The sequence below is a fragment of the Crocodylus porosus genome, unplaced genomic scaffold (genome assembly GCF_001723895.1).
Source record: "Crocodylus porosus isolate Cpor-Errol unplaced genomic scaffold, CroPor_comp1, whole genome shotgun sequence".
Taxonomy (NCBI): Eukaryota; Metazoa; Chordata; order Crocodylia; family Crocodylidae; genus Crocodylus; species Crocodylus porosus.
Genome location: NW_017728931.1, coordinates 111677927 through 111705259, shown reverse-complemented (window position 1 = coordinate 111705259; position 27333 = coordinate 111677927). Strand labels below are relative to the sequence as shown.

Below are 27333 nucleotides of genomic sequence, written 5' to 3'. Positions count from 1 at the left end.
CCTCCATCCCCCATTGGGAGGGAGAGGGGTGAAAAGCAAAGCACAGAGGAATAGTGGAAGACTGAGCAACCCTCCATCATGCCCTCTGGCTGGAGAGCACAGCTGCTGCACCGCACTGCAGCAATTCTGAAATGCTCCAATAGGGGGGTGCATGTCAATACAGCACTTAAGCGCTCTGAAGCTGAAGTGCTCATCAGAGGTCAGTCAGGCCAGGAAAAACGTTGCGTCAGGGGCCTGTGTCAAGAAATACATAAGTGGTGTATGACATATAAAATACTAAGAGGGGAAAAACATAAGGCAAAGAGAAAAGGCAAAAGGAAAAAAAAGAAGGGAAGGGAAATATGTGGTTATGGTTTTGCTAAAAAAACTTTTTTTTTTAAATGAATGTTCTCAGATAAGAGGATTAAAAAGTGAGGTTTAAAAAACATTCTTGAAGATGATCCAATGGTAAAGAGAGATTCAGGGACAAGATGTGAAAAACAGAGTATGAAGGAGGAGTGGGAATATCAAGATGCTTATGTATGAAGGCAACAAATCAGACACCAAGAAAGAGTTGGTAGTGTAGAGACTTAAAAGCATCAGGTGAGCCACACCAAGGTTTCAGCAGCAACAATTTGGGTTAGCTACTCAACCACTTATCTATCCTTCTAGCTCCTAAAGCCTTGAGTAGCTGATATACTACAGAAAAGGTATCCAACTTCAGTGTCTAGAAGCCACATGCTACACTGATTGCTGGGCCCAGGCCACACTGGTTCTCCAGGATCTTTGCTGCACAGGGATATGAGCTGTCCCCCCTGCTCCAGCTGCATGGGCAGTGCAAGGCCCCCCCTCCCCCCGCATGAGGAGTACTCACTGGGGCCCCTGCTGACATGCTACCCTGCCCTAGTGGCCCTGGTTACCACAGCAGCAGAAACCAATGCAGAAAGTGGCAGCCAGACAGGGGCCTACAGACCAAATGTTAACTGCTCGCAGACCAAAGGTAGGAGGGGTTCATTTTTTTTTGTTAAAGATTCACTCTAATCCTACAATATGAATCAATTATATTTAATAGTAATATGAATGAAAGTCAAAAATGAATGTTAGTCTTCCAATTGATATGATGCCTGGGAAGATCAGAGCACACCTTTTAATACTTGCCTATTGCTACCAGTCCTTCAAGAGGTCAACCTGATATAATGGTCTTTTGAATACAAGCATTTCTAATTAATGTTGCTGAATCAGAACACTGACAATTTTATGAGCCTAGAAATTTAGTGACATTCTATTTCCATTGGGTTATTTCCACTGACACTGATCCATATGGCAACCCAGAAAACCAAACAGAAACAGAATGTAAATCTGGACAACCAAATGGAAACAGAATACCACCCTTACGTCCTGTATCTTCAAAGGAAACCAGAATTCCATTTAGTTTGCTTTTTTACAAAACCGTTAATTGTCTAAACAACAGACCTACCTCTGCGCAGAATCATGACCCATGGCGGCAAACTACAAACTGATCTCTTAACCAAGTTAACGTGAAAAGCGAAGGCTTGAAAATTAAAAACACTATTAAGGCAGCAGCAACTTGGAAAATAAGACTCCGTTTTTACATTTTATATGGCAATTATAAAACATGCACCAAAGTAAACATCTTTTCCATTGTAAAATAGAAAAAGTAGCTATATCAAATGGGAACAAGAACTGCAGAATCAGGGCTTTGATTGGTAAGCAAATATGTTAAGGTTGATGTTTAACAAATGAGAGTGGACCCGTTAGTCAGCAATATTCAAAATTAAGTGAAAAGCTTCCAAATTCAAAATTCGAATATATAAGCAGGACACTGTCAATACAGCTAAATGATATGAATACAACATAAAAATGAGTATTACATATCTGCAGTGTGTACTGTGGTGTACATAATCTGTTGATTAAAAATCTGACATTTTTTCACTTTTTATTTTAGAGGAATCATTTCCATGAAAGTCTGTTCTTAACTAGTCACATAATTATCATCATGCAGAATGTCAAATAAGTGAAAATTTCTGAATTAAAAAAAGAATCTAAAAAAAGGTGTGATCATTCCTAGTCAATTTTCTTTATTTTAGACACTTGCATGAGGGGGGGGAAAGCAACAAAATGAACTAATTTGAAAGAGCATCCCTGCCCCATCCCTCCCCTCAAAATGTAATTTACAGACTCAAAATACATAAAGTGAAAACTGGAAGGTGATGTCAACTAAAATTTTGCAATGGTCTTCAATGGAAAAAAAGATTTTAGCCTTTCTGTCTGAATAGGAATTCATAACAGACTACCAGAATTAAAAACGACATGGTGTTTTCATCTGTTACATAAATACTGGTAAAAGATGGATATGAGTTAAACACAGTGACATTTGTTTTTAGAACTGCTTATGGAAAATTTGTAGACATGTAACATTGTATGAAATGAATGCTTACTTTGTTTATAGCATAACTGTAAGTATAATAAATTACTAATAAGAATTGGTAGAAGAGAATATTTACTATTCACTAAATATCTACAGCCTTCCAGATATTCATATTTAATTTATGCATTTTCCTTAAAATATCAAATGTCAGTATGGATTCCAAACGTGTCTGGAAAAGCATTTGTTAAAAAGAAAAAGACTTAAGAAACTTGTTTTCTGTATTTTTCTATTTGGGTTTTGTTTTTGTTTTTTGCAATGGATATTGCCCCATCTGATTTGACAACTAAAGAAACACTTTAAAAGCAAACTTTCACAATACGCAAGTTATTAATGCAACTCCCGTATCCTTTAGTTGGAGCTAAAGAACTAAAAATTTTCATATAGTCTTTAAAAATTAAGTTATGATAAAAAGAAGAGAATGTAAAGAAACAGTATAAACTACAGTGTGATATTAAGAAAGTATACTTAATGTAAAAAAGCTATGAAAATATATTTAAATCTCTCTTCCTTAATACCCAAGCACTGCTGAGAGCTAATCATATCAAGAAGCAACATAAGGAACTCTCACATTTGCACTTGATGGATAGACTTAATTTTAAAAAAAAATCTAGCCGAGACTACATATAGCCAAAATAGAGTCTTTACCTTATATACCCATATTATATATTATATACCTATTTTTAAATTAAAACCGGGCATATCTAAAGCAAAAACAATTGTACTTTAAGGTTTTAACACTCATATTAGAATGAGCATCATAAATATCATAATTATATATATCTTTACTGCTTTCTGAAAAAGATCTTTGGTTGAAAATGAATGCTCAGTAAAGAGATATGTTATGGATATTTAATATTTTCAGAACTTTCATAAGGGGTCAGTGCATAGCCCCAGAAAAGACAGTTATTGCAGATTCATTAGGGGTGTTTTCACAGGAAGTTGCATCCAAGTAGGGAGCCAAAAATAGATAACATTAAGAAGCAAACATAAATTGGGATGTTTCAGAAAAAGACTCAGGTATGTGACAAGGATAAGAGAGAGAGAAAAAAAGCAAGTTTCATTCTAAGTCCATCTATAAAGAGCTGTCACAAAAGCAAAGCAAGCGTTCTAGATCAAAATTGCACTCGGTTATTCAGCTATGAAGGTATAGCTGAAATTTAAAAGATAAATATTTTAAATGAATGTCAATTAAAACTATGCCTTGTCTTCCAAAATGTCTGTCCACTAAAACGAAGTTTATATTTACCTGTATCCAAGCGCTTTACAGGGGACTCATCATCAACCTCAGAATCTCCACATGCACTCCTTGATCTTTTCCTTGGCTGCAGAAGTGTCTCCAACCTTGGAAGGACTACAGACAAAAAGGTTTTGGTCCCTAGCTGTGGAGAAGTTGGCTGGGTTTCAGTGTTCTTTGCAGACTTTTGGGGGCTTATACTTTTCGATTTGCAGAAGAGAACAGATGTACGTCTGTTTACATCAGTTGATGACTCAGCTACAGCAGAAACAGTCGACTCATTGAGATTACTGTCAAGTAAGTGTTCTGGAGTGTGTCCATTTATTTCTTTCTGAATGGAAGTACTATATAATTCATTATCAAATTTTACTCTTTTGTAAAGCTTACTCTGCTCTGGATTGAGTTCTACTGGTTTGAGGGTTGGTGGTTCTGAATTAGTCTCCAAGTTTGAAGGAAGAGGTAATGCATCTGATGGTTCAAGTTTAGGGGGAGATTTATCTCCTGAAAAAATTATAAATAGAGTGTGATTTTTGAAAGCTGGTAGTTATAAAATCTATTATAAAACTTACTATAAATGTGCAGCCCACCGAACAAACTGTTGCTTGGAAACAAAGCATAACATTTTTAATACATAAACTTTTGGCCAGCAACACCCTATCCTAGTTAGTAGTGTCTATTTTTACACTGGGGTTGTAGCACGGATAGAACAATATAGATGTTTAGAATTGATATTAACAATTTAAACCTGGATAGATATTTTTGCTTTATACACAGTGATGTTAGTTTCATAACTTACATCTAAAATAATTTCTATAATCTCATATTCAAGTATGAGACATTTTACATAAGGTTAGGGTAGCAGATGATTTGTATCTCTTAATGAAAGTACATCTCTATTATCATTAAATGGTGAATAACATGCATTTAATTTAATAATCATCTTACCTGTTTAAGCCAATTTAATCAGATAAGCATTTAAAAAAAAACCCTGCATTTGTAGCTTGATCTATCAAATTAACTATAACAGTGGGCTACATCGTGTTACCAATTTTACAAACAGGTAAGTTCTGCAAAGATGATTTACAGTTATGACTCTCAGTTTTATTTTAAAAAGCTAATAATGTATTTGCAAATACTTCATAAACACACCTTTACAAACTAAACAGGAGAAATCAGAAAAACCATCCCTCTACCAAGTTTTATTTTCCCTCTATACACCCCAATAATCAATTGATTTTTTTTGGTGACAATTTCACTGGGAAATGGCGAAAGATGTATTGTGGGGGCATTGATAAAATAAGCAGCATAAAAGGTTCTTCACCCCAAGATGCAAAGGGGCGGGGAGGAACATCTACTCTACAACATTCCAGAAATCCTGAAAAATATTTGTAAGCCCGTACTTTAAAATAGAACACCCTTCCTCCCAATTTTCAAAAAAACTGCTTTCCTCAGGTTCCAAAATAACATTATGCTTAGACACTTTTCTCTGTTCTTGTATATAGTGGCACTAACTGAATGGGACTAATACATGTACAATAAAAACACGTGTGAAAAACAAGAAAAAAAACCCACATTAACTGATGCAGATTGAAGCTTGCATGTGTGATATGTATAACCCAATGGTAATTTTTAAAACTGAACTGGACATAGCAAATTAATTAATAATTTGCTGACAAATATGCCAGCTACGCAACTATGCACTAGGTGTTTTCAAAACATTTAGAAAGGTATCTCTGCCCTGTGAGACTCATAATTGCAGGAAGTAATACTGTAAACACCTGAAGTGTGAAAACAGAAGCTCAGCTGTAATTAAATCCTCAAAAGGTAAGCTGGCACTTGCATTATGAACTTATGTCAACCGGAAGTCCAAAATAAGAATTAAATACACATACTATATTTGAAAGCTAATGTTTTTAAATCACAGATTTAAAAACAGATGACTTAAAAATAGGACACTTTATCTGAGTACAGATGTAAGTGTCTAAGGAAAGGACTTAATTCACATACCACAAAATCATAAATTTATTAAGTTACTTTGGTAATATAGCTCAAAGGACTTTAGGACAGGGTTCTTTGTGTGACCAAAAATCTAAAACTGATTAAATAAGGGTGAATCTGCTGCACCTGGAAACATTACAGATGTAAAAATCCTCTTCCCCAGTTTATTTATTAATAATTTTAAATTTAAAACCATTTACCAAACTTAAATTTTATTATTTTTATAACTTATTTTAACAATTCTGAATAATGTCAGTATCTTAATTATGTTAGTATCTTTTTAAAAAGAAACACTTATTTCAGCGACAGAATAAATGCTGGAGGAATTCTCTGGTAAGCATTGTATTTACATATATTAACTTTTGACTATCAGTTGCTAACCTTTGGTTAAACTGCGATTCATGTTTATATAAATCAAACTGTTATTTTTGCTTTTAGTGTTATTAGTTAGCTGACAGAAAGTATATACCCAAATTAACGGATTCAATTTTGACAAGGGGGAGATAACTTATGAAACCAGATCTTTATGAACTCACTAACCAGATCCTGAAAGTACTAAGAAATTGGGAGAACTAAGCAGAACAAAGCAGATGCAGCTATATTTTTCTAACAGTATACTCCACATTTGTCTGCCCTCCACACCCCTAATTTCAGGCAGAGCTGAAAATTTCAGCTGAAAAAATTCAAAATAAATGCTTAAAAATTAGCCCTGATTGTAGCCAGATTTTAGAAAAATTATAAAAATTGAATTCTGCCAGGCCTAAACATAACTAACTGGGAAGGCATGACTGGGGGCAGAGCACATGCCCTGTTTCTAATACCATTCTTCTAAAGCATCCATATCTTGCTGTTCTTGGAGACGGGATGCTTGGTTAGATGGATCTTTGGTCTGACTCCATGGCCACGTTTAGACAAGCGTGGCCGTTTGGTTCCCTGGGCACAAGCAGCAGTGGCACACCTTGTGCCATTGCTACCAGTCCTTGGGGAACGCCCATGCCACGTGTGCTCTGGCGCATGGCAGGTTACCCCAGGTGGGGTAGGGGAGGCTGGGGCTAGCAACTGTGCTGGACTCAGCAGCCTTACCTGGGGTCCTGAAGGCCTCCCAGAGCTGTAGCCACGGCAGAAAACCTGGCTGGCACCTGGAGTGTAGCTACAGCCAGCCAGGCTCCAGTTTTGTGCACCGTGCCACTTTTTTCGGCATGGTTTGTTTTTGACCCTGGGAAATCCCAGGGTAAACCCCCACCTCCCCGAAGCTTTAAGGTAGCAACAGCACGGGGAACACCTGCATGTGCAGCATGTGGTGCTGCAGATGGATCTGTGGCAACACATATCACATATCCACACTTGTCTGGATGAGGCCATATGGCCATCCTTATGGTCTTTTGTACAAATGCCTGCTTGGTGGGGCTGGCAGGGATGGCTGATTTTATTTTAGCTTAACAAATGATCTGAAAGAATCAAATGCTTCAACAGCTAATCATGGAATCATATTACCAGCATCTCCCCCACCCCAAACTCACTTTTCTTTCCTATTGTTTTTCACATTCTTACATTAAGTACATTTTCAAGTTGCTCTCTTAACTCTGGGGAACAGAATGCACCTCTCCTGTACAGTGAGGCAACTGGTTGCATCTGGCAACTTTGATCGTTATACCTAGATTTAAATTAATATTTCTTAATGTGAAAACTATTACTTTGAATCATTTAAATGAAACTTTTTAGAAGTACAATCTGATGAAAGTAAAACTTCATTCCAACATGAGAATACAAATTGGGTATACGGCTAGCTATCACGAGGAGCTGAGCTTGATGGAAGTCAATAAAAATTTTGCCTTATGCTTCAGTGGGAGCAGATGTTCTTTTGGGATCATGAAATGTTTTATAGATAATTGAATCTACACTATTTCAATACTGCATAATTATGTTAAAGGATTTTATGCTAGTTCTGGTTACATCTACCATCAGTAACTTACATAGAAATCAACTGGTGGTGCCAGAAACGGAAGTAGTAGTAGTTAAGAGATGGGTGTAGTGACCAAAGTTTTCTGCAATGAATTATTAAACTTAGGCTCCGAATCCATATGTAGCCACTTTAGAAGTTAGTTAGTTTTTCGAAGATGCTACACTCTTATAAATTTCCCCCAAAAAATTGTACAAAAAATTTTTATTTAAAAGTTTGCTTCTATAGCATTTGTTACAATCCTTAAAAAGAAGGAAAAAAAAAAAATCTCACTGCATCAAGTTAGCCAGACAAAAAGTAGGCTGTCAACATGTTAAACTTTATGCTATGGAACAAGTGTCAGCTATATTTTGTTTACAGTCTAGTAAACTTGTTCTTAGAAAAGGAATATTAGTGACATCATAGCAGATTGTACATTTTTATAGAAATTCACATGACCTATTATGGAATGTCTAACTGAAGGGGTTCATACCAGTACCAATTTAAACACAGGTTAAAATCTTACCTTCTTCTTCACCTTCTTGTTCTAATGGTGCACTTTCTTCTTCAAAGCTTCCAATACCTGATTCTATCTGGGGAGGTTGGTTGTGTTGCTGACTTAGTTTGTTGCGAATAATGCTGATTTCTTTCTTTAACAGCTTTGCTCGTTTGCTCCTTGATCCACTGGATTTCATTGCACAGGTAAGATCAAGTTTTTCTAACAATTCTCTCAGCTGTTCTTCCAAGGACATGTGTACTCTGTTAGCAGGATTCAGTAACCTATCCACTGAAGTCAAAACATGTGGAATTTAAAATATTTGTTAGTGTTTCTCATGGTATTAAAATAAAAACCAAACAAAACAAATACAAAACCAAGCAAGCACACACACACAAACTACTAGGAGAAAGAAAATACTGAATACATGTCGTGTTGGAATTAAAAAAATGAAATCCTACTTGAGTCACAAGTTGAAGCAAGTTTAGTAGTCTCACTGTCACTAGTAGAGAAGTGTCAACAAAAATTCCTACTATACTACTTGCTACAATTCTTCTTGATTAGCACTTTTGCTTGAGAGATCCATAACTGGAATAGCAGGGATTTTGCAGGTCAGGAACGAGGTCCTATTAATCCCTCCCTTTAAGAAAGAAATTAAGTGATTTTGCTTCTGCAAGAGCCTAGTGTACGATTAGGATCATAAAAGTGATATTTTAATGGTCATTATTTCTTTTCCTTTGATTTGCATTTCATGCCTTCTTCAGTTTACAAACCAAAACAACTTTTTTAGCTGCTAGTACTACAAGCTAAACCCAGAACTCAAAACTTGCTCACATTCTGCTCTGTAAAACCAGCTCTATGCAATGCTGCCACCAAATGATTCAACACGGCACTTAAGCACATGCTTGAATTTAAACATGTGAAAAGTCTCATCAAATTACTAGTTAAGTACACTGTATATTTCAGTGGAAATACTCATGCACTGAATTTCAACACACACTTAAGCACCTTCCTAGTCCAGGTTCTCAGTACACAGAGATTAGAATTCAGACCACTTTCTCTTGATTACTGGTAGGACAGAACAGAATACAATTTAACTTTCTAATAGTGTGTTTCTTCTAATACTTGAAAAGAACTATTTTTAGCAAACGTTTTTACATCAGTAAGCTAAACAAGTATAACTTTACAGATGTGTTGGGAGTACAGTCCATCTGCAATAAATGTACCATTTAAAAAAACCTGAAAAATAAAAATTAATCCAACAGTTTATTTATATTTCTTGAAAATTAATCTCTATTTAGAAATTTCTTACCATCTTCCCAAGAGAATGGCTGAGGTGACTCTAGTTTAGGTCGCTCAGGTAAGTGCATTCCAGTTTCATCATTAAAACCAACTGCCTCAGCATCTCTCCTAGCTTGCCTCAGAACAACACCTCCTTGATCTCTTAATCGCACTGCAGCTCTATAGAATATTGTATCCTTAGCATTGTATTTCATACAGTTATCTATAATGAGATTAAAATCTTCTTCGAACTCATTCAGGTTGTTATAACCTTGGGCATCTAACCGTTTCCTCATTGTAGAGAAATCCATTGGATGTTTAATATGATCCAAATAATCTGGAACCTAAAATAAGAAAATGGAGAAATGGTAAAATAGCATTAAAAATAGCTGATGTTACATTACCTATAATTATACCAAATCTAGATTTGCGTTTATATAATTACAAGTGGGGAATTTGGTGTATAATCAGAGTTCCATATACACCTGTCAGCTAACAAGCAAACTTAAAAACTATTAATGAAAGTCCAACACTTTGTTTTTGGAGTTATGGAAGGATTCAATTATATTTTTATTGTATGCACTTGTGATAAATACATTTTTCTGATTAAAAAAATTTGAACTCCTTACCAAAATAAGTAAGGCTACACAGTTTCCAAGATTGATTTTTCATACAAAGATGAAGATACCTCTTCAAATATTTTTACTAAGTAACTGTCAACAACTTAATGTTTAAACAAATGAAAATTAAGAAAAGAGGTACCCTTCTGAACACTATACTTAAAATATTGAAGCATGGTAAAAAATACATGTTTAAAACTAATTATTTTCACATTCCCCTACTGGGAAAAAAACGTAATCTTCCTGTTTTTTCCCCTCAAACTTGCAATACTGTAAAATAACGTTCCATGTGATATTCTCAGTTTCTCAGTACACCCGAGTAAAAAAATAAATAAACAAATCAGACCTATAAATGTAACGAGAATGACTCTGGAAATATAAAACACACACCTCCTTAAGGTTCACTGGCTGAGCAAATATGCGAGCAGAATCCTTTTCTTGCAGTTGGTCCAGAACTGATCGCAGAAGTACAGTGAATGGAGTGAGCTGAAGCTCCATAGCAACTTGCTCAACCTTGACCTAAACAATAACATAAAAATTATTATTATTTTTCAGACAAAGATGAGACAACTAAATATTTTGCTGCTGCAGTGATCAAGGTAAAACAATACTTAGACATGGTATTTCTACAGTGTTCTATGGCAGGGGTCATCAACTGGTTGCCACGCACCATCCTGCACTTGCTTGCCACCTGCCCGGGGGAAGCTTGCATGGAGCAGCTGTTGCTGCTCCACATCCAGCCACATGTCACTTCGTACCCCCCCGGCATTTGGCCGCCAGGGGCACACTGCTCTGTGTCCGGCTGCTGGGGGTACACAGACACAAAAAGGTTGAAAACCCCTATTCTATGGTGTTCACTCTTCAACTGAAATGTTGACATATTTATATTTCAAGTATTATGATCCCAAATGAGAATGCTACTTTTGGCAACATTGATTAGTGATAACTTTGTGTGCATCTTCACCATATTGAGAGATTTTAATGTTTAATGCTAGCATGTTCTTTAAAAAACATCTGATATATATTCAAATTAATCTTTAATACTTAAGGAGGCATTACTATTAAATCACTTAAATGTATATTTAATTTGATAGTACTTATAATGTCTTTGAAGTTGGGGGGGTTGTTTTGGTTTGGTTTTTTAGGAAAAAAGGTAAGAATAAAAAAAAGTAAGCGTTAAATAACAAGATAGATAGATATCTCTATAGATATACAGATCTATCTCGATATCTATCTATAAATAGATAGATATACAGACAGATATATAGTAAAAGCCATGTTATCCAGCACGTCATTAACTAGCATGTTCTATTAACAAGTATGCCGGTTGATGCCAGCCAACGTGGCAAAAATGAAACGGGAAACAGGACTTACGGATTCGAAGTCCCACTTTGGGCCATGGTCCAGGGCAAAGCAACTTGCACGGGGCACCCCTCCCTGTCCCCTGGCACACTGACACCAGGAGAGGGGCGGGTGGGATGGCACGGTGCCTGTCCCCTGGCACACAGATGCACCGGATGCAGCATGAGGGGCATCTTTGCCTAATCAGGCAAAGGCGCCTCTCAAGTAACCAGCATATTTGGTTATCCGACACCCCCTATTTCCCATGGGTGCTGGATAACAGAACTTTTGTTGCATATATATATATATATATATATATGCTGTATGGGAGAAAATATGGTAATTATTAAAAGCAGTATTTACTACAGTTACAAGAGGCCCAAACATTTGAAATAATTATTTTGATTTTACAAGCAATTTTTATTTTCTTGACAACTTGCAGTAGAATGCATGCTATGACCATTTTTGAGTTTTATCCTGATTTTAATATATACACATACACACACACAAACATCTGTATGTATGTATGTATAATTACAAATAATTATATAGATAATGAAAATAAAGATAAAACTCGAAATGTTTACGGCATTCATTCTACTGTAAGTTGTGGTGGCAACTGTCGATCCTCCTGGATAATGGTGTATGAATGAAGGCCACCCAGACCTTTGATACATATGCCTGGAGGAGTGGAGGCTGCCCACACCTTCCATCCTCCCTTTAAGCCATAGTTTCTCAACCTATGGTACATGTATCCCCAGGGGTATGCAAGACACAAGCAGGGGTATGCCAACACTCTCTCTCTCATGCCCTCTTTTCCTCTCTCTCTCTCTCTCACCCTCTTTTCCTCTCTAAACTATAGCAAAAAGTTTGGTGCATCGTACATTGTGCGGCTCTTTAAATTCTCCAGTAATAATCTGGCATGCCACGCTTTGTGCAGCACTGGGGGCAGCCCTCCTAGCTTTGGGCAACATCACCTCTACTCCAGGTATATACTTGAGTTGTGCACCCCTGGTGTAAAAGGTAGGAACCCTACCCACACCAGATTACACATCTGTTAGAGCGTGGCCTTATTTACACAGACCTTATTCCAACATATAGCACAACTGGTCTGTAAATATAAAATCTCAGGGAAAACTGAGTGTTGGGGTACTTCTTAAAATTTTCAGAAGTTAGGGGGTACTTGCTACTTAAACAGTTGAGAAACACTGCTTTAGGCCACTGAGACAGAATCTAAAGACCAGACTAAGTCCAGATGTTTGGTGCCTCCACAGCTGTAGTTGCAGAAGTGTCTAGGAATTGAACCCAGGTCTCCTGTGTAGTAAACAAGGATTCTACCACTGAACCACAAGGGGAGCCTACTGGAAGATGTCTAGAAAATAAAAATTGCCTCTGAGATTAAAATAAGCTATTTCAAATATTTGGGCTTCCTTTAACTGTAGTAAATGTAATAAGGCCATAATAATTACCATATTGTCTCTCATACAGCATGCCTCTGTATATAATACACACCTTATTTTTGAAAGGCAGCCTGAAGCAACAAAAAATATTTCCTTTGTAGTAAGTGAATAACAGCAGCTAGAGAGCTCAGCCTGCTCCCAAGCCTGCTGTCAGCCTCATGTGCCAGATGTGGTCTGTGCACCAACTTTGCACATGGCCCTGAAGCCATATCATCAGGCTGTTGGGATCTGTATTTTGCACATATAGCGCACACCCCAATTTCCACCAACTGGACAGGAGCAGGTTATATGCAAGAAAATACCATATGCAGCATCTCAAAAAATGGGCACACACAAGTCTCACTGTATTGGCTGTTACAATGTGCAACGCATATCACCAGCAGACATCCTGGACACCTACAGTATTGTATATTTGAAGCAATGCTAAGTTCTAATGTAGTGACATGTTTGAAGAAGACAAGCATCAGCACAGTGAATCAATGTCTGTATTGCTTATGACAAAGTGTGCAGACATTTCTGAGACACCTAATTCTTAAGATTTCTTTTAAATATAATTAAGAACAAGAACAAAAAACCCCCAAATCATCTGACATTTTCAGAAGATTCTTCTCACACCAGGGCCTTTGACCTGTGCCTCCTCTAGAGACTGCCTTGGGCCTCTAGAGTCAAAAGTCTACCTATCTATCTTCTCAGGAGGATACAGGTTATTTTGGGGTTGTAAGCACAGTCCATTACTAAGAGACTTCAATAACTTCTTTCTACCCATCAGATCTGCTCCTAGTTTACAAGTAATATGGATTTCATTTTTTTTTGGTAAGACCCATCTATCTTCTCAAAATATAGACAAGATTTTACAAAAAGAAATTGTGTTTTTATTGCGTACTGTTTTATATCAATAGAAAAAAGAAAATAGCACAATCTATTTATATTATAAAAATCTTTTTATAATTAGCAAATAATTTTCTTTCAAAGTTTAAAAAAAAATTGAAGTTGTCCATTTACCTGTTCTCTTTTTAATTTTTCACGTTTCCGTATAAGTTCAATCAACAAACGGGCTCTTTCAAGATCATGTCGTAGCCTTTGCCAGTATTTTAATTTCTCCTTTAAAGCTTGCATTTCCTCATCATCTTCTCTCTTTAAAAAAAAATCAAAATTCTTAACTTGTACAATTGGTCTGCTGTATTGTAGAGTAAAGCAAGGTATTCCTATGAAAATACAAGTTACCATCCTGTATAGTTTCTAGCATTCAGAAAGACTCCAGGTCCGTAGAATGAAGAAAACAAGCCTACTGCAAGGATATAACTTCTTATTTCTAAATTACTTATCTGGAAATAAGGTCTATGAAGCTGACAGCAGTAACACAGAAGAGTTTACATTTAGAAAAATATCAGCTATAAATATGATCTGCCAAAGAGGCTCTGAAATTGGATACCAAAATCCTGGACCAGCAAGAATTGAAAGTACTGCGAAAAAATATACTGAGCCCCAAAAGAAGACACTTTTTGTTTTTCTCTATTGAACTGTTTTGACAACATGAAGAAATAGTGATAACTAGATCACAGCGACAATTTTAGAAATGTAGAAATGGAAAATTCTTCACTATGGGAAAGAGTGAGAAATATTAGATTTAAAAATTATTATTATTAGTAAAGTTAGGAAGCTGTTCTGACTGCAAATACTGGGAACTTCAACTGTGCTAAGTAAAAGGATCTTTTCAGAACAAAATCAATGGGCACTATGGCAGCTTATAGACGTAAAAAACAAACAAACAAAAAATGGCATTTTAAACTTAGCACTTCCCTATGGCAAATGCAGCTCGTGCCCAAAAGAGGTACCGGGTTAGCTTGCCCAACATCAGTATAGATCAAGCACCTCTGCAGGGCTTTTTTTGGCCCTTTTATCTAGTAACTGATTGAATCAGCTTTAGATAAAAGGGCCAAAAAAGCCCCTCTGAAGCATCCACTCTATATAGAAGCTATAGAGCCAGGTCCAACTAATGAGCTGCTGCTACAGGTAAATCACAACCTTTGTTTTTTTCCCCCCATGTCTGTCACCACTCTACATGACAAAACCATACAAGTACTGGTTCAAAAGAATAATTAACTCAGATGAAAAATAAATAAGAGGCATTTTATGAAGAATATGAACAACCTGTCCCTATAAAAAATAACTGTATAAATGCTAGTAGTATTTACCTAGATTTGAATACATAATGATAAAAACTGGTAGTACTGGAAAAAGAAGAAATAGTAACAAAAGAAAAAAGGAGGAATTAGGTTATTCAAAAATGAAAGGCAAGTCACCAGGAAACCCAAGTGCGAAAAAATCCTGTAATGAATGCTAATCAGTCACTAGAATGACCTATTTATAGAAATAGCCAGATAAGTGCAGATAAGACTTAAAAAAAAAAAAAAAAAAAAAATGCGAGAAGGAGACCCAAAGTTTAAGCAAAATCTGTACAGTGCTTGGCATAGAGGGTCAAAAGGGGGTTGGGGGAGTAGGGGTTATTAAGCACTGTTAGAAAAATAAAGATAAAATCAAACCAAACAAAATCAGCAGTTTACTGAAACTGAAGGAGCACGTGTGTACGAGCAGGAATGGAAAGACTAAAATATACCCATTAAAACCTGAAATGTCAAAACTATTGTATACATGCAAAGACTGCCTGGCTAAGTAAGGGTACAGCTTAGCTAAGTACTAAAGCTATCAAGTGCACAACTGAAAAACCCTCTCAGTCCTTCTATTAATTAACGTTACTAGATGCCCCATGTCAAAAGTTCACGAAAAAAATTTCAGGATAGAGTATCTGAAAGGGAGGCAAGGAGAACCAACAGATCTGCAGTTTATAAATAAATACTGGTACATTTCTGCACAGTATTTTATGCTTAACATGTTAATAATTTTAAGCACTCAAACAAATGATATGGCTGTCTTGTTACACCATCACTACTGTAAATATTTCATTAAAGTTGAGAGTTCTTATCATGTTAATTTGAAAGCAAGTTTGTTCCCCTTTGTACTTCCAAAGACAGAAAGAAAAAAGTAAAAACCAGATATTTTGGCCCCCTTTTTCTGAAACCATTTCAATAATTACCATTTTATATTTAAATGGAAATAAGAAATCTTGACTTGGACCTGGAAAAGCCAAGTACCAGTGTGAGAATTCTGAAAAGCCCTCTTTATTCCAGCAAGAAGACCCTCTAGCAAGTGTATTCCCTGCCCCCACCCTCTGCCAGTGCACTCTCAACAATGACTTACTCTACTGAAAGGTCTGCACTGGGATTACAGTCCTCCATGTTTCCATATCCAACTATACTGGTTGAAGGAGACAGAGATAACTAGAGAAGAACTGCCTTGAGCAACTGTTTTTAGTCTCCTTTCTCTCTATGAAAAGGAAAAGGTTTGACTATATATCCACATTAGGAGTATTTTACCAAAAAAGAAAATACTCTGTTGTGATACTGGGATTTTGTTCACAAAAGTATGTCAGTCAAGGACCACACTGCAGCCCTGACCTTACTTTAAAATTTAAAAATGGCCTCTGCCTACCTAGGCAGACGGAAAGACATACTGGCCTGTCAACACACATTTACTCATCTACTCAGGAGATAACTAGAGTTCTTTTAAGTTAACTTTTAGATCTCATTTTAGGACCTTCTAACAAAGAAACACAATGGAAAAACCACCCCCTAACAAGATGCACGAAGTTTACTGGTTCTGCCTATCAACATCCTATGCATGTCTAGAGGATTTCTTTTTCCTCTGACAAAAAACATCAAGATGTTCTGTTGACATAAGAACAAAAATGCAGAATGAAAAGATGCAACTTCTATCCAAATTGATTCTTATTTGTCACCATTCTTTTAAAAAAAATCGCTAGTTCCCTAACCTGCTAAGCAAAAGAAATGAACAGAAAAAAATGTTTTTTACAATAAGAAAGCTTGATTGGGGTTGGGGTGATGCCGGCACTAAGGCACATGGTTGACCTCCCAGAGGTCGCAAGTTTGAGGCCATTGCATAAATGCTTATAGCATGGCCTGACAAGATTCCAATGAATCTGCAAACTCTGCTAAATATCTTGTCACAAGGACACGAAAAAGGAAAAGAAAGAACTGGCTTTAAGGGAATTAACACACAGTATGGAGTAGTCAAGTATTTGGGAAGGGAACATGAGCTGTGTGTTGGATAACTAGTACTGTCCTAACTAATACTATCTTTGCTAGGAAATTTATACCATAATAAATCTGAAGACATTTTTACAAGCTCATAGTAGTAAACAGATGTGTGTAAATACTTTGAAAAATTAAGATACTGTAAAGTTTTATTTTGTTCCCCTCTACCCATTTCTGGCTTGATAAAAAGTAGGAAAAATTTGTTCCAAGAAAATGGAGACTCATCTACTGTTTCTATTGGATAAATGAAAAATGAGAATGCTTTGCCCCCCAAAGGCCATATATGATGGCACATTGAGCAGTTTTTGCTCTAGAGGTGGTTACAGAGAGCATAGCACTTCAAGAACAAATAAAGAAAATCTGTCTACCAAAGAAGAGCTGAGGACTGATTCTAGCTCCTTGTATGTGGCTGAATCTATATAAATGGTCTATAAAGACAACAATTTGCAACAAAGGAAGCCCTTCGGGACAGAAAGAGGCCAAAGGCCTATATTATATTCGTAACCCTCAATGTAGGGGCGTCACAGAAAGGAGGGAACATTGCCATAAATTAAAGCAATCTCAAGGGCCGATCAAACTTATGCCAGAAGCCATATTTGCTTCAAATGTAGCCCAAGTTTCTGGAGAAGCAAAAGGTAGCTTAAGGTCACCTTTGCTACCATTAGGCTTTGCTTATGTGCTGTGAATCTGGCTCCAAAGCTCTATTCCCAGATATACCAGAAATGACTTTGTACAATTGATATGTCCACCTATAAAATGGGGAAGCTATACTTCCTCGCCTTTTAAAACAGGAACACCAGCATATGCACCGTAATATAGACTGTAAAGCACACATAATGACACCAGTTAGCAGAAAAGGTGAAAAACTGGTGGTTTAGTCTTCATCTCAAGTACATTTTCTTCCAGTGGTTAAGACCTCCTTTTTTTCAATCTCTATTAGACATATGTGAAAAAGGCCATTTTAGATACTTATAGCCTGGACAAATTCATTAGATTTTTATTGTGACATTAAAAAGCACCTCTAGCTTATCCCACGACATTCTCTGAAATTTCAAGTTCCTAACCCAAAGCTATGGAATCACTATCACTCTTCAAAACACAATTGGGGAAAATACCTTTCTTGAGTTATTAAATCTCCTTAAGCCCAATGAGCTACTGATGGCACAATGTGTGTACTGACATTTGCTGACTCCCAACAAAAAGAATTATATTGGTGGAAATTTGTATGTCAAACAGCACTCAGCAGAAACAGCTGAACTGTTTTGAGAATAAATGAGGAAAGAACAGGTATTTTCCATATATACAGTTTCCAGCTAAGTACTGCAAAATACCTATAGGTAAACGCCAATATAGCTTTTAAAAGAGTTCCCTGAAGAGAATTAACAACTATACCCAATCACACATAATTATGTCAGTCAGGAAGGGAAGACGGTGTAAAAAAAGCACACCACTACACTGTCAAAACTTTTAAATGTATCCCAGACTTCAAAAGAAAAAATGTGTTTTTTTGAATGGGCACAGGTATGTTTCTATAGCAAAATACAGACACAACTTACATGAAAATAAGCTTACCACTGCCATTATAATTACTGAACACCTGAAAGAACACCAACTGAGCAACACTTTCTTTGACTATGCTTACATTAAGAGACCTTAGAAATAAAGGGGGTGGAGAGGGTATTTGCAAGTTATTTTTAACATGCTGACACATATCCTGGCAAAGCTGGCATAGAGTGAGCTTAGACACCAACAATCCATCTTTTCTTTTACTGGTCTAAATTGACTCAAATGCATTTACTTCAACACTAACCAGAAGTAGCTAAATGAAAGGTGACCAAAACACAGCCCACTGAGTTGTGTCATTCAGCCTGCAGGGCGCTTACCAGGTCTGGAAATTTTGCAGTGTGTGGCATGTGGCAGTGGTGTTAATTGACGTGGCTCTTGGAGCAAAGGTAATCAAATGCTGCAGCTGCTTGCTCAGCCATCAAATTTTTAGACCTGTGGGGAACCTTGCAGGCTGGATCTAGGGTTTACAGATCCTGAGGCAGCAGGGGTAGAAATCTGGAAAGGGGAGCAGCAGTAGCTGCCACAGCTTTGGAAACTGCAGCAATTAATGCCACCACAGTCAAATCCAGCTTTGTAGGCCAGATGATGTGAGCCTGCAGGGCCAGATTAATTGGCTACTGCTGGGCTAACCCATCTAATTCATGTAAATAGAACTTATAATTTTTTTCATTTTTGCAATCAAAATGAGCCATATAATTATGTTAGCATAGGAGAAGTTTAAAATGAAGTAAAATAATATATCAGTTATCCACTTCAGGTTAGAAGTTTTCATGAAATCAAAAAAACCAGTTCATAAGCTCTTACCCTGGGTTTTGTACATTCTGTCATACTAGACCAAAAAATCTGACCTGGGGTCTCCTGATTTCTGCAACACATTGATAATGTTGCAACTTGGAGTGAATTTAAAGGCAGGGGAGAGGACGGATGTAAAATATGTTAAGTTTCAAAATGAGCGATGTATTCTGTTGTGAATTACAGAATGTAATTTAAAATCAAACCTCCAATTTTGAAGAGTTTTTCATTTAACTTTCTCAAATTTCTGAACTATCATAAAAAATAATTTACCCAGCATAAGGAAATACGTTGGAAACTACATTTTGACAACAGGACAAGGCAGAGGAATATTTTGGAATTTATGCATCCAGCTGCTGAAGCTTTAGCAGAGACAAGGAGATAAATCTCCTTTTTATTTTCTTGCAGTTTGACTGGAGGCAACTTCTGTAATGCAGAGAGGTCTAATATATTTGTTCCCCTATTCAGTGTATGACAGTCAAGTACCCAAGTAGGCCAATATAAAAAAACAGTAAATGTCTGCCTCTATATCTCATTGTTCTGAATTAACTCAGTAACTGCATGTTGATTATAGAAATATGTTCACTGCTGAAATAGTTAAACAAAGTTGCTATTTCGTTTGTCTTTAATTAGGTTTCAAAATTAAAATTTAAACTGACGTGAATTCATCTAACTTGAACCTGAACATTATGACTGCTTCAAGCTGTTTTCAATTTAAATGTGAAACAATCTCTGTATACACTTATAAATATTAGGGAAAAAATACAGGAAAAATTTGATCAGATTTAGCAGGTATATTCTGCTACAAGAGGTATATTAAGGCAACCAATTCTGCAGCTGCAGCATTTGTGAATCACAAAAGGCACTGCTCTTCATATATTTTTTGTTTTTACAGAAGGTTGCCTAGATACATAGATAATATATATCAGAATCTAATAAAAGCATTAGAATACAGAACAAAAACAAAACAAAAAACCCGATAAATCAGAGAAAGTGGTTACAACACAGATGTACTTTAAGTCCATAAAGGTGATGTGATACAATTATGCTTTAATTAAGTTGTAAAACCACATGAAAGCCTTTAACTTGGTAATCACCCTCTCTGATGTAAACACGGAAACTGCCATACCATCAATTCTCTCAGAGGCAATAATAGTTTCAGAAGGAAGTCCAAGAAACCTGAGAAGTGTCCGTTAGGGAATAGGAGAAGTATGTTGGTAACATTTGCCAGGCTTTTGGCTGACATTATTTCTTCTTAAAAACAAAACATAGAAAACATATATCACATCAAATGTAATGAACGTTCTCATTCAGGCTGTAGAGAAGGCCTCGTTCATGTCTCAACTGATCCAAGTCAAAACCCAGGACAAAAAGAAAAATGGCACAGCCCTTCACACATTCATCCCTTCCAAGATGCAATGCTGCTCCTCTGCCAGTAGGTGGCACAGGAGAGCACAACATCTGACAAATGAGTGCCTAAAATGACTGGCGAATAACTTGAAGGAGCCATGACTAACTAGCAGTATTGTGGGGATGGGGAGAGTGAACATATTTTATTTTGCATACTTTACAGGTATGTAAAACTGCACAGCAGACTGATCTGTATGATCCCAGGAAAAAAGGCTCTCAGGAAATGAGACATCTCTTTACACCAAGACACTTTCCTGAATTCTACTGAGCTCATAAGAACAGTATCTATTGCAAGGTTGTAGGTTGTACCCGTGTTGGTCTAAGGACATTGGCAGACAAGGTTCTTTGGGTAAATCTGGTATTTTTATTAGATATTTGAGTTGGTCTAATAAAAGATATCAGATTTATGCAAAATAACTAATGCAAGCAACTTTTCAAAGGTTAATTATGCTGTTTTAAAAAAAGTATGTCTTCCTTTTTCATTTTCTAATTTGGTGCCATTAAGTTTTGTTTGACTTTCCCTTGTTCCTGTATTATAAGAAACAAGCTTATTCAGAGTGCGAACAAAGTAGTAATGCCAACTCCCTAGATTTCAGCCCTAACGTTGACTCCTGAACGTCAGGAGTAATCAGAAGTGAGCAGCTTTGTCTCAGTGTTTTTCAGACTGTTCTGTGGAACCCTGGGGTTCTGTGATAAATCATCAAGCTTTCTGCAAAGAGATATGGGATAATGGCAGAGCGGGCTGGGAGGCAGTATGCTACCGTTGCTGGCCAGGTCACCTAGCTCTGTGTCAGCTGACACAGCCCACGGAGCCAAGACTAGGGGTTCTGTGGCAGAAAAAGTGATATGAAAGGGTTTTGTGACTTGAGGAAGTCTGACAACCATTTGGGGTCTAACTGCTAAAAACAGTGTGGCGTCTTATCTTTAAAAAAAATCTCCATACTTTAAAGGTTGGTAATGTTTAATTCTAAATAAATAGCATTCATTCCTGAATTCAAGACTTGCTACTGCACTTCAAACTTACACCCTACTTTAACCCACATTAATTTTCAAGTATAGACAAGTTCTTAAATACTAGGAAAAACAGGTTTATATTTGCAAATTCTCCTCCAAGCTTATGAGTGAAGAAAAAAAGGGTGACCAAAGCTGTTCATGGGATTCTTTTTGAGTTTAAAGGAATAAGGTACAAATAAAGCTTCAGTCTTTCTATTTGATTTCAAAGCCTATATATAATCAACTACTACCAAGTTCATATTTTCCAATTAGGATTCTTTCTTTTGGCAGTAACTTCCAGTTTAAGTTAAAAACAATCTTGTAATAACAACACTGATATTTATATTATTGTATTGGTTACACCTAAAATTGAAGTTACTTGTAATGAAGGAGAAAACCCCGTCTATTTTTTTTTCAGATTTTTTTATATCAAGAACATATATAAAGATTACTCATCAAGATCTTGAGCCTGAAGACTGTAAAAAAATCACCCATCTGACTGATTTGAACATATACACATTTACATAAGACTGTGCATAATTTTGAAAAGTATCCATGCTTTGAAGAATAGCACTGCATAATATTTACAGTAACAACTTCACTGATCTGTTGCCTAGGCCTGCAAGAGCAAACGGGTGATTTGTAGTTATGCTAGTTTCAAGAATAAATTAGGTTTAAAAATGGGCATACACTGACATTTAGGAGATACTCATTAAATAAGGAAAAGTACATCCTGCACAATATTTTGGTAGACAGCTCCAGATACGTTCATTTTAAAATTACTCGATTATTTTTTTTAACTGGCTAATATTTGAGTAAAGTACCATAGTTACCGAAATTAAGGGAAGGCTCCTTCATCCCCCTCCACCCCACCCAATTAGCTTGGGAGGAAAAACCCCTCATCTTATATTTGCATACAAGGAAACTGCATTAAATACATTGTCTGGCTTTGAACTGCTACTAAAAGCAGCATGTCAGTAACGGAAACCAACTATGAAGTTGATTAAATGTAGTCAACACTGAGTACGCCTATAAAGTACGTAGCCTATACTGGGCAAACATGCTGATGGGAACCTATCACAAGAATAGGTTAGTACAACCCATCTAAAATATACGGCAATGCCCACTGATAGCAGTCCCCCTCAGCACTGACTCTTTTTCAAATCATGTTGAGCCACTACACTGTATACATTTAGATTTCCTCTTCGCTCTCAGAGCTGAGCCGTTCCTTTCTCCCCCACTATTTCCAATGATTCCTATTTTCTTCACCACTCTTAGATGTCTCGCAAAAATCACCAAACAGTGCACCCAGAATCCCTTTGTTGCTCCCTCTCTCAGCCTGCTGTGTATGATTAGTATGGCCCCATCCTCCATGAGGTAAAGTAAGCTCAGGTCGCCCTCCGCCCCATCAGCATATAATTTTTGGAGGATACCAGGACTCATGAACAATGGGTTCAAGTCATGAGGGAAGGCTAATTAGCATGTTGATCCTTTGATCTGGAATACACACACATACTCAGCAGTGCTGTTTTCTATAGTAAATCATGAACCTTTTGGCTTTGAACCAATATCATGCATAGTACTTTGTACTATACATAAGTAGGTGCCAAAGTGCTACTTAAAAGTATGTTTAAAGAGTACCTGTGCTAAAACTTGCAGCAGTTTCAAAACAAGTAAAATGCATCAGTTCTTCCTGTGTCTAATTAGGATGCTAAAAATGGGTGATGACTAGTGATGTTTCCCTTTTGATTTCCATTTGTTTTCTAAATATATATATGATTTTTCAGTTTGTCCAACTGTTGTGTATCAGACTGAAAGTCATTTTCATGCAGGTCAGCATAAGTCTATGCCTCACTTGCATGTTATGTAAAACATGGAAGTGGGGCTTAAAATGGATCTGAAATAGTACAGAGGTTGTTGTCTATAAAGAGATGAATTTGACCATTAATGAGTTAAGTGGTTATCTTTGCTACCACAGATACAAAACAGCAGAATCACGCCCTTGAAATCCAGCGTATTTGTTTAACCTTTCCCTTGTTTGCAGGATATTCCCAGAATTTTTCTTTCTCCTCTCCATTTGGCCAATGTTATATTTTTACTCCATTTGCTTCTAATGTCTCTTTCAAATAAAAATGCACTTTGAGTTTTCCTGGGGTTTTAATTGTGTAAAAAAAGTCATCCAACAGTGATGGCTGAGATATTAAGGCCAGAATACTATTTTAATGAGTGATGTTGGAAGTATTTTGGAAATAGTATTGCCTTGCTACAGCACACACTAGAAAATAGTACATCCAAAAAGAGACTTTAAAAAATAAACAAGTTTACAGGGGCTAAGTAACAGTCATGCTAGTATTACTAGGATATTTTCATTAAGATTATTTTTAAAAAGGAAATCATACCATATTGAAACACAGGTTTCCTAATCTGTTTTTATTGTTCTGCTCTTTATAAAATGGAACTAAATTAAAAGAACTATAAATCCTTCTTTTCAGTAAGAATTGTGCTACATACCTGTTGTGTGTTTCTTTGTGACTGTAAGCTGGACTGCAGCCTTCTCAACAGAGGAACTCCATTCCTAGACAGTCTTTTAAGTAACCAGTAACTGTGTACTCTTTCAACAAACTGCTTCTTCCGTTGAATGGCCACCTGATTCATAATTTTATTTAATCTAAAATGTGGAAAAACTGAAAGTTTAATTTTTGCAGCAAAGCATCAAACATGTCTGGTTATGAAAATTTTGCTATTATAATTTCAATTTCTTTCAAAAATATATATTGAAATGTATAAAGGCATGGCATTCTTAAATTACAAAATTTCTTTGGCCTAAGTTTTACTTGCTTCAATTTTATTTTACTAAAAAAGAAATACACATTCTTAAAACAACAGCTATTTGACACTTCCATTTCTACCAACCAACAAATCATTTTATATAAAAGATGTGTCTGTTTTCGTGGATTGCTAACTCATAACCATATTCTCAAATTAGACCTGAGTGTAAAATCTCAGTACGTTTAGAAAACCTGATATTTAAATGATGACCAGAAATTACAATCTTAAATTCCTTTAAAATGTTCAAATTATATTTGCATATTACTATTTTATACAACAGATTATAGTTTTCCTTTTTAAAGACTGAATTTTCAGGTTTTTCTACATACAAATTTAAAAAGACACTAATTATTAAGATACGTAAGTATGCTGTGGTGTCAAAGTATTCATGCCATTTCTTTGGTAAGTAGGCAGAAAATAGACTTTTCTAATTTAAAAATAAAACCCTGAAGATAAAATACTGTGATTATTTCAGTCTTTGTGCTTGAAAGCACGTGGAGAACTCATCAAGCTTCAGTGGAAATCATGCATACATATGAATCACAAGATGAGGCTACAAAGCAAGTTATGAGACCCCTAAAGAGGACCAAAAGGGATCAGAACGTTTCTGAAAAGAATTCCATCTGTTTTTTCCTTTTTCTTTTAAATGGTAAAAATAAATAAATAAAAACCTCTAAACACCCTGGGCAATTGGTGTCTAAATCCCCATTTAGACTAAATTCTACCACAAATAACAGTTCAGTTGATAGATTATATATTTATAAAGCTAACAGCTGTAAATATTGTACATTCATTCATTCATTATTAGTGTATGTCAGTTTAGGAAGGATATTCATTTCTTGCAGACCTCTTTTTAGTTTATGACTAATCTTCTTCCTAACTTGGATCATTACTTTATCTGCAGCCACTGTAAGATGTCCATGAGGGTTTTTTTAAATAAGAATTAAAAAACCCTATACAGACACAAATTCACACAAGTACTTAGCCGCACCTAACTCCTATAAAAAGTAATGGGAGTTAGGAATCAAAATAACTTAGTGCTTTGAGGCCATAGTGCTGTTTAGAATACTTTACAGTGTAAAATGTGTGACATGACACATTCCCGAGACTAAGAGCTGAGAAATTAGGTGGGACCTTTCAAAATTTGAAAGCTGTTGCTGCAAACAGGCTCTCTCTGACTTCAATTCCCACAATGAAACAAAAGGAACTCACAGAGCTTCAATGACCAGTTTTGAGCAGGAAGGAAAGCCATAAAGAGTTAGACAATTCTCATGGGAGCAGAGGAAATCTGCTAATTCTTTACTCAGAAAGATGCTCTTCATACCTTCACCTTTTGGAAACTAACGTGCTCTTATGGTGTCTCAGTAAAACAAAAACTGGCAACAGTAAGTGCAGGAAAGATGCTTTATTTCTACAGCAAACATTAACACTGTGCTTTTATGTAAAGGTATAAAATATATCTCCAGATTCTTTGGGTCTTTTCTGTTAATCCAACAGAAAAAAAGAAATATTTTTTTAAAAACAGTGAGCAGTGGAAGCCAGTGCAATTTCCAAATTTAACTAGAAAATCTGGACACCTCTGACCTAGGAAGAGATTATAACTGGTAGACAAGTCAGAAGTTATCTAGAGGGTAAGGGTAAAATTGTCTAAGCCTGAGCAGCCTAATGCTCCTAAGTCCCACTGATTTTCAACAACCAGTTCTAAGTCACTCCTGAAACTGTTACCTAAAAAAAAAAAAAAAAAAAAAAAAAAAAAGAAATCCAGACTACAGTGCTTAGAAAGTATGTAAAGATTTCATATGGCTGCTTTTTACCTGCATGGTAAAAGGTGCAGAAAGATGTAGGCTGCCAGGGCAGACTTACCTCATTTGGAATCTGCTTTGATGCAAACATGATAGAATTAATGTCCATTATAGTAAAGAAATGAAATTCAATATCTATTTTGACACTGCTTTCCTGGAGACAACATATGCTGAATCATTTACAAAAGATTCACATAAAAATGCCTGGAGACCCCAGAATAGGTACACCTCAACATGAACAAATCCAAGGTATTTTCAATCAATCAGATGCATTCAATTATCAACCATAACAGGTTTACAAGGTATAATTATCCTGCTCAATAGGGGAATATTGAATTCAAAGATAATTTTATCCAAGCTAAGCCAGGAGTTTGACTATCAAAGAGAACAGACATATACCAGATTCCCCTCCAGACTTATAGAAAGAGACAACCAACAGTGACGGCTGAGATATTAAGGACTGAATACTATTGTAGTTGAGTGATGTTGGAAGTACTTTGGAATTAGTACTCCCCTGCTACAGCACACCAAAAACACCAGAGAACAGACGGACCACTTCAGAATCTACTCAATGTATTAGGCCAAGGGTGGCCAAGCAGCAGTAAACATGCCACAAGTAGCACAGGCAGTCTCTGTGGTATGAACACCTAAACCTGAAATGACTTGCACTTTCACTGTCAATAAAAGCCTGGCTTTGACAAAAGAGAATCTGGTCACCTAAGCAACTTTAAGAATATCTTGGGTAGGGGTTGGCAACCTTTTGTCACTATGGGCCACTACTTGCAACTCAGCCCCCTGGCACAGGCAACAAGTTTCCACCCCCAAGAGTACCTAAGGCATCTTTACTTAACCTTGCCACCGATTCATATAGCCAAGTGATGTCAAAGGCTACAACATCTGGTGGTGGAATAGAACAGAGAGGGCTTGGTAGATGGAACAGAAGAGGTAGGAATATTCTGGGGATGCTTCTTT

General features: G+C 36.4%; 1 protein-coding gene across 1 annotated transcript in view; it reads right to left on the bottom strand.

Moving 5' to 3' along the window:
• BRD1 (bromodomain containing 1) overlaps positions 1 to 27333 on the bottom strand; it is an 85237-nt gene that overhangs the window by 37717 nt on the left and 20187 nt on the right. The window contains exons 2-7 of the mRNA XM_019543960.1: positions 24242 to 24398; positions 13800 to 13931; positions 10387 to 10515; positions 9408 to 9720; positions 8126 to 8386; positions 3675 to 4163 (exon numbers count right to left, since the gene is read on the bottom strand). Of these exons, the coding sequence (XP_019399505.1) occupies positions 3675 to 4163; positions 8126 to 8386; positions 9408 to 9720; positions 10387 to 10515; positions 13800 to 13931; positions 24242 to 24398 (1481 nt within the window). The remainder of the gene's footprint in view (positions 1 to 3674; positions 4164 to 8125; positions 8387 to 9407; positions 9721 to 10386; positions 10516 to 13799; positions 13932 to 24241; positions 24399 to 27333) is intronic.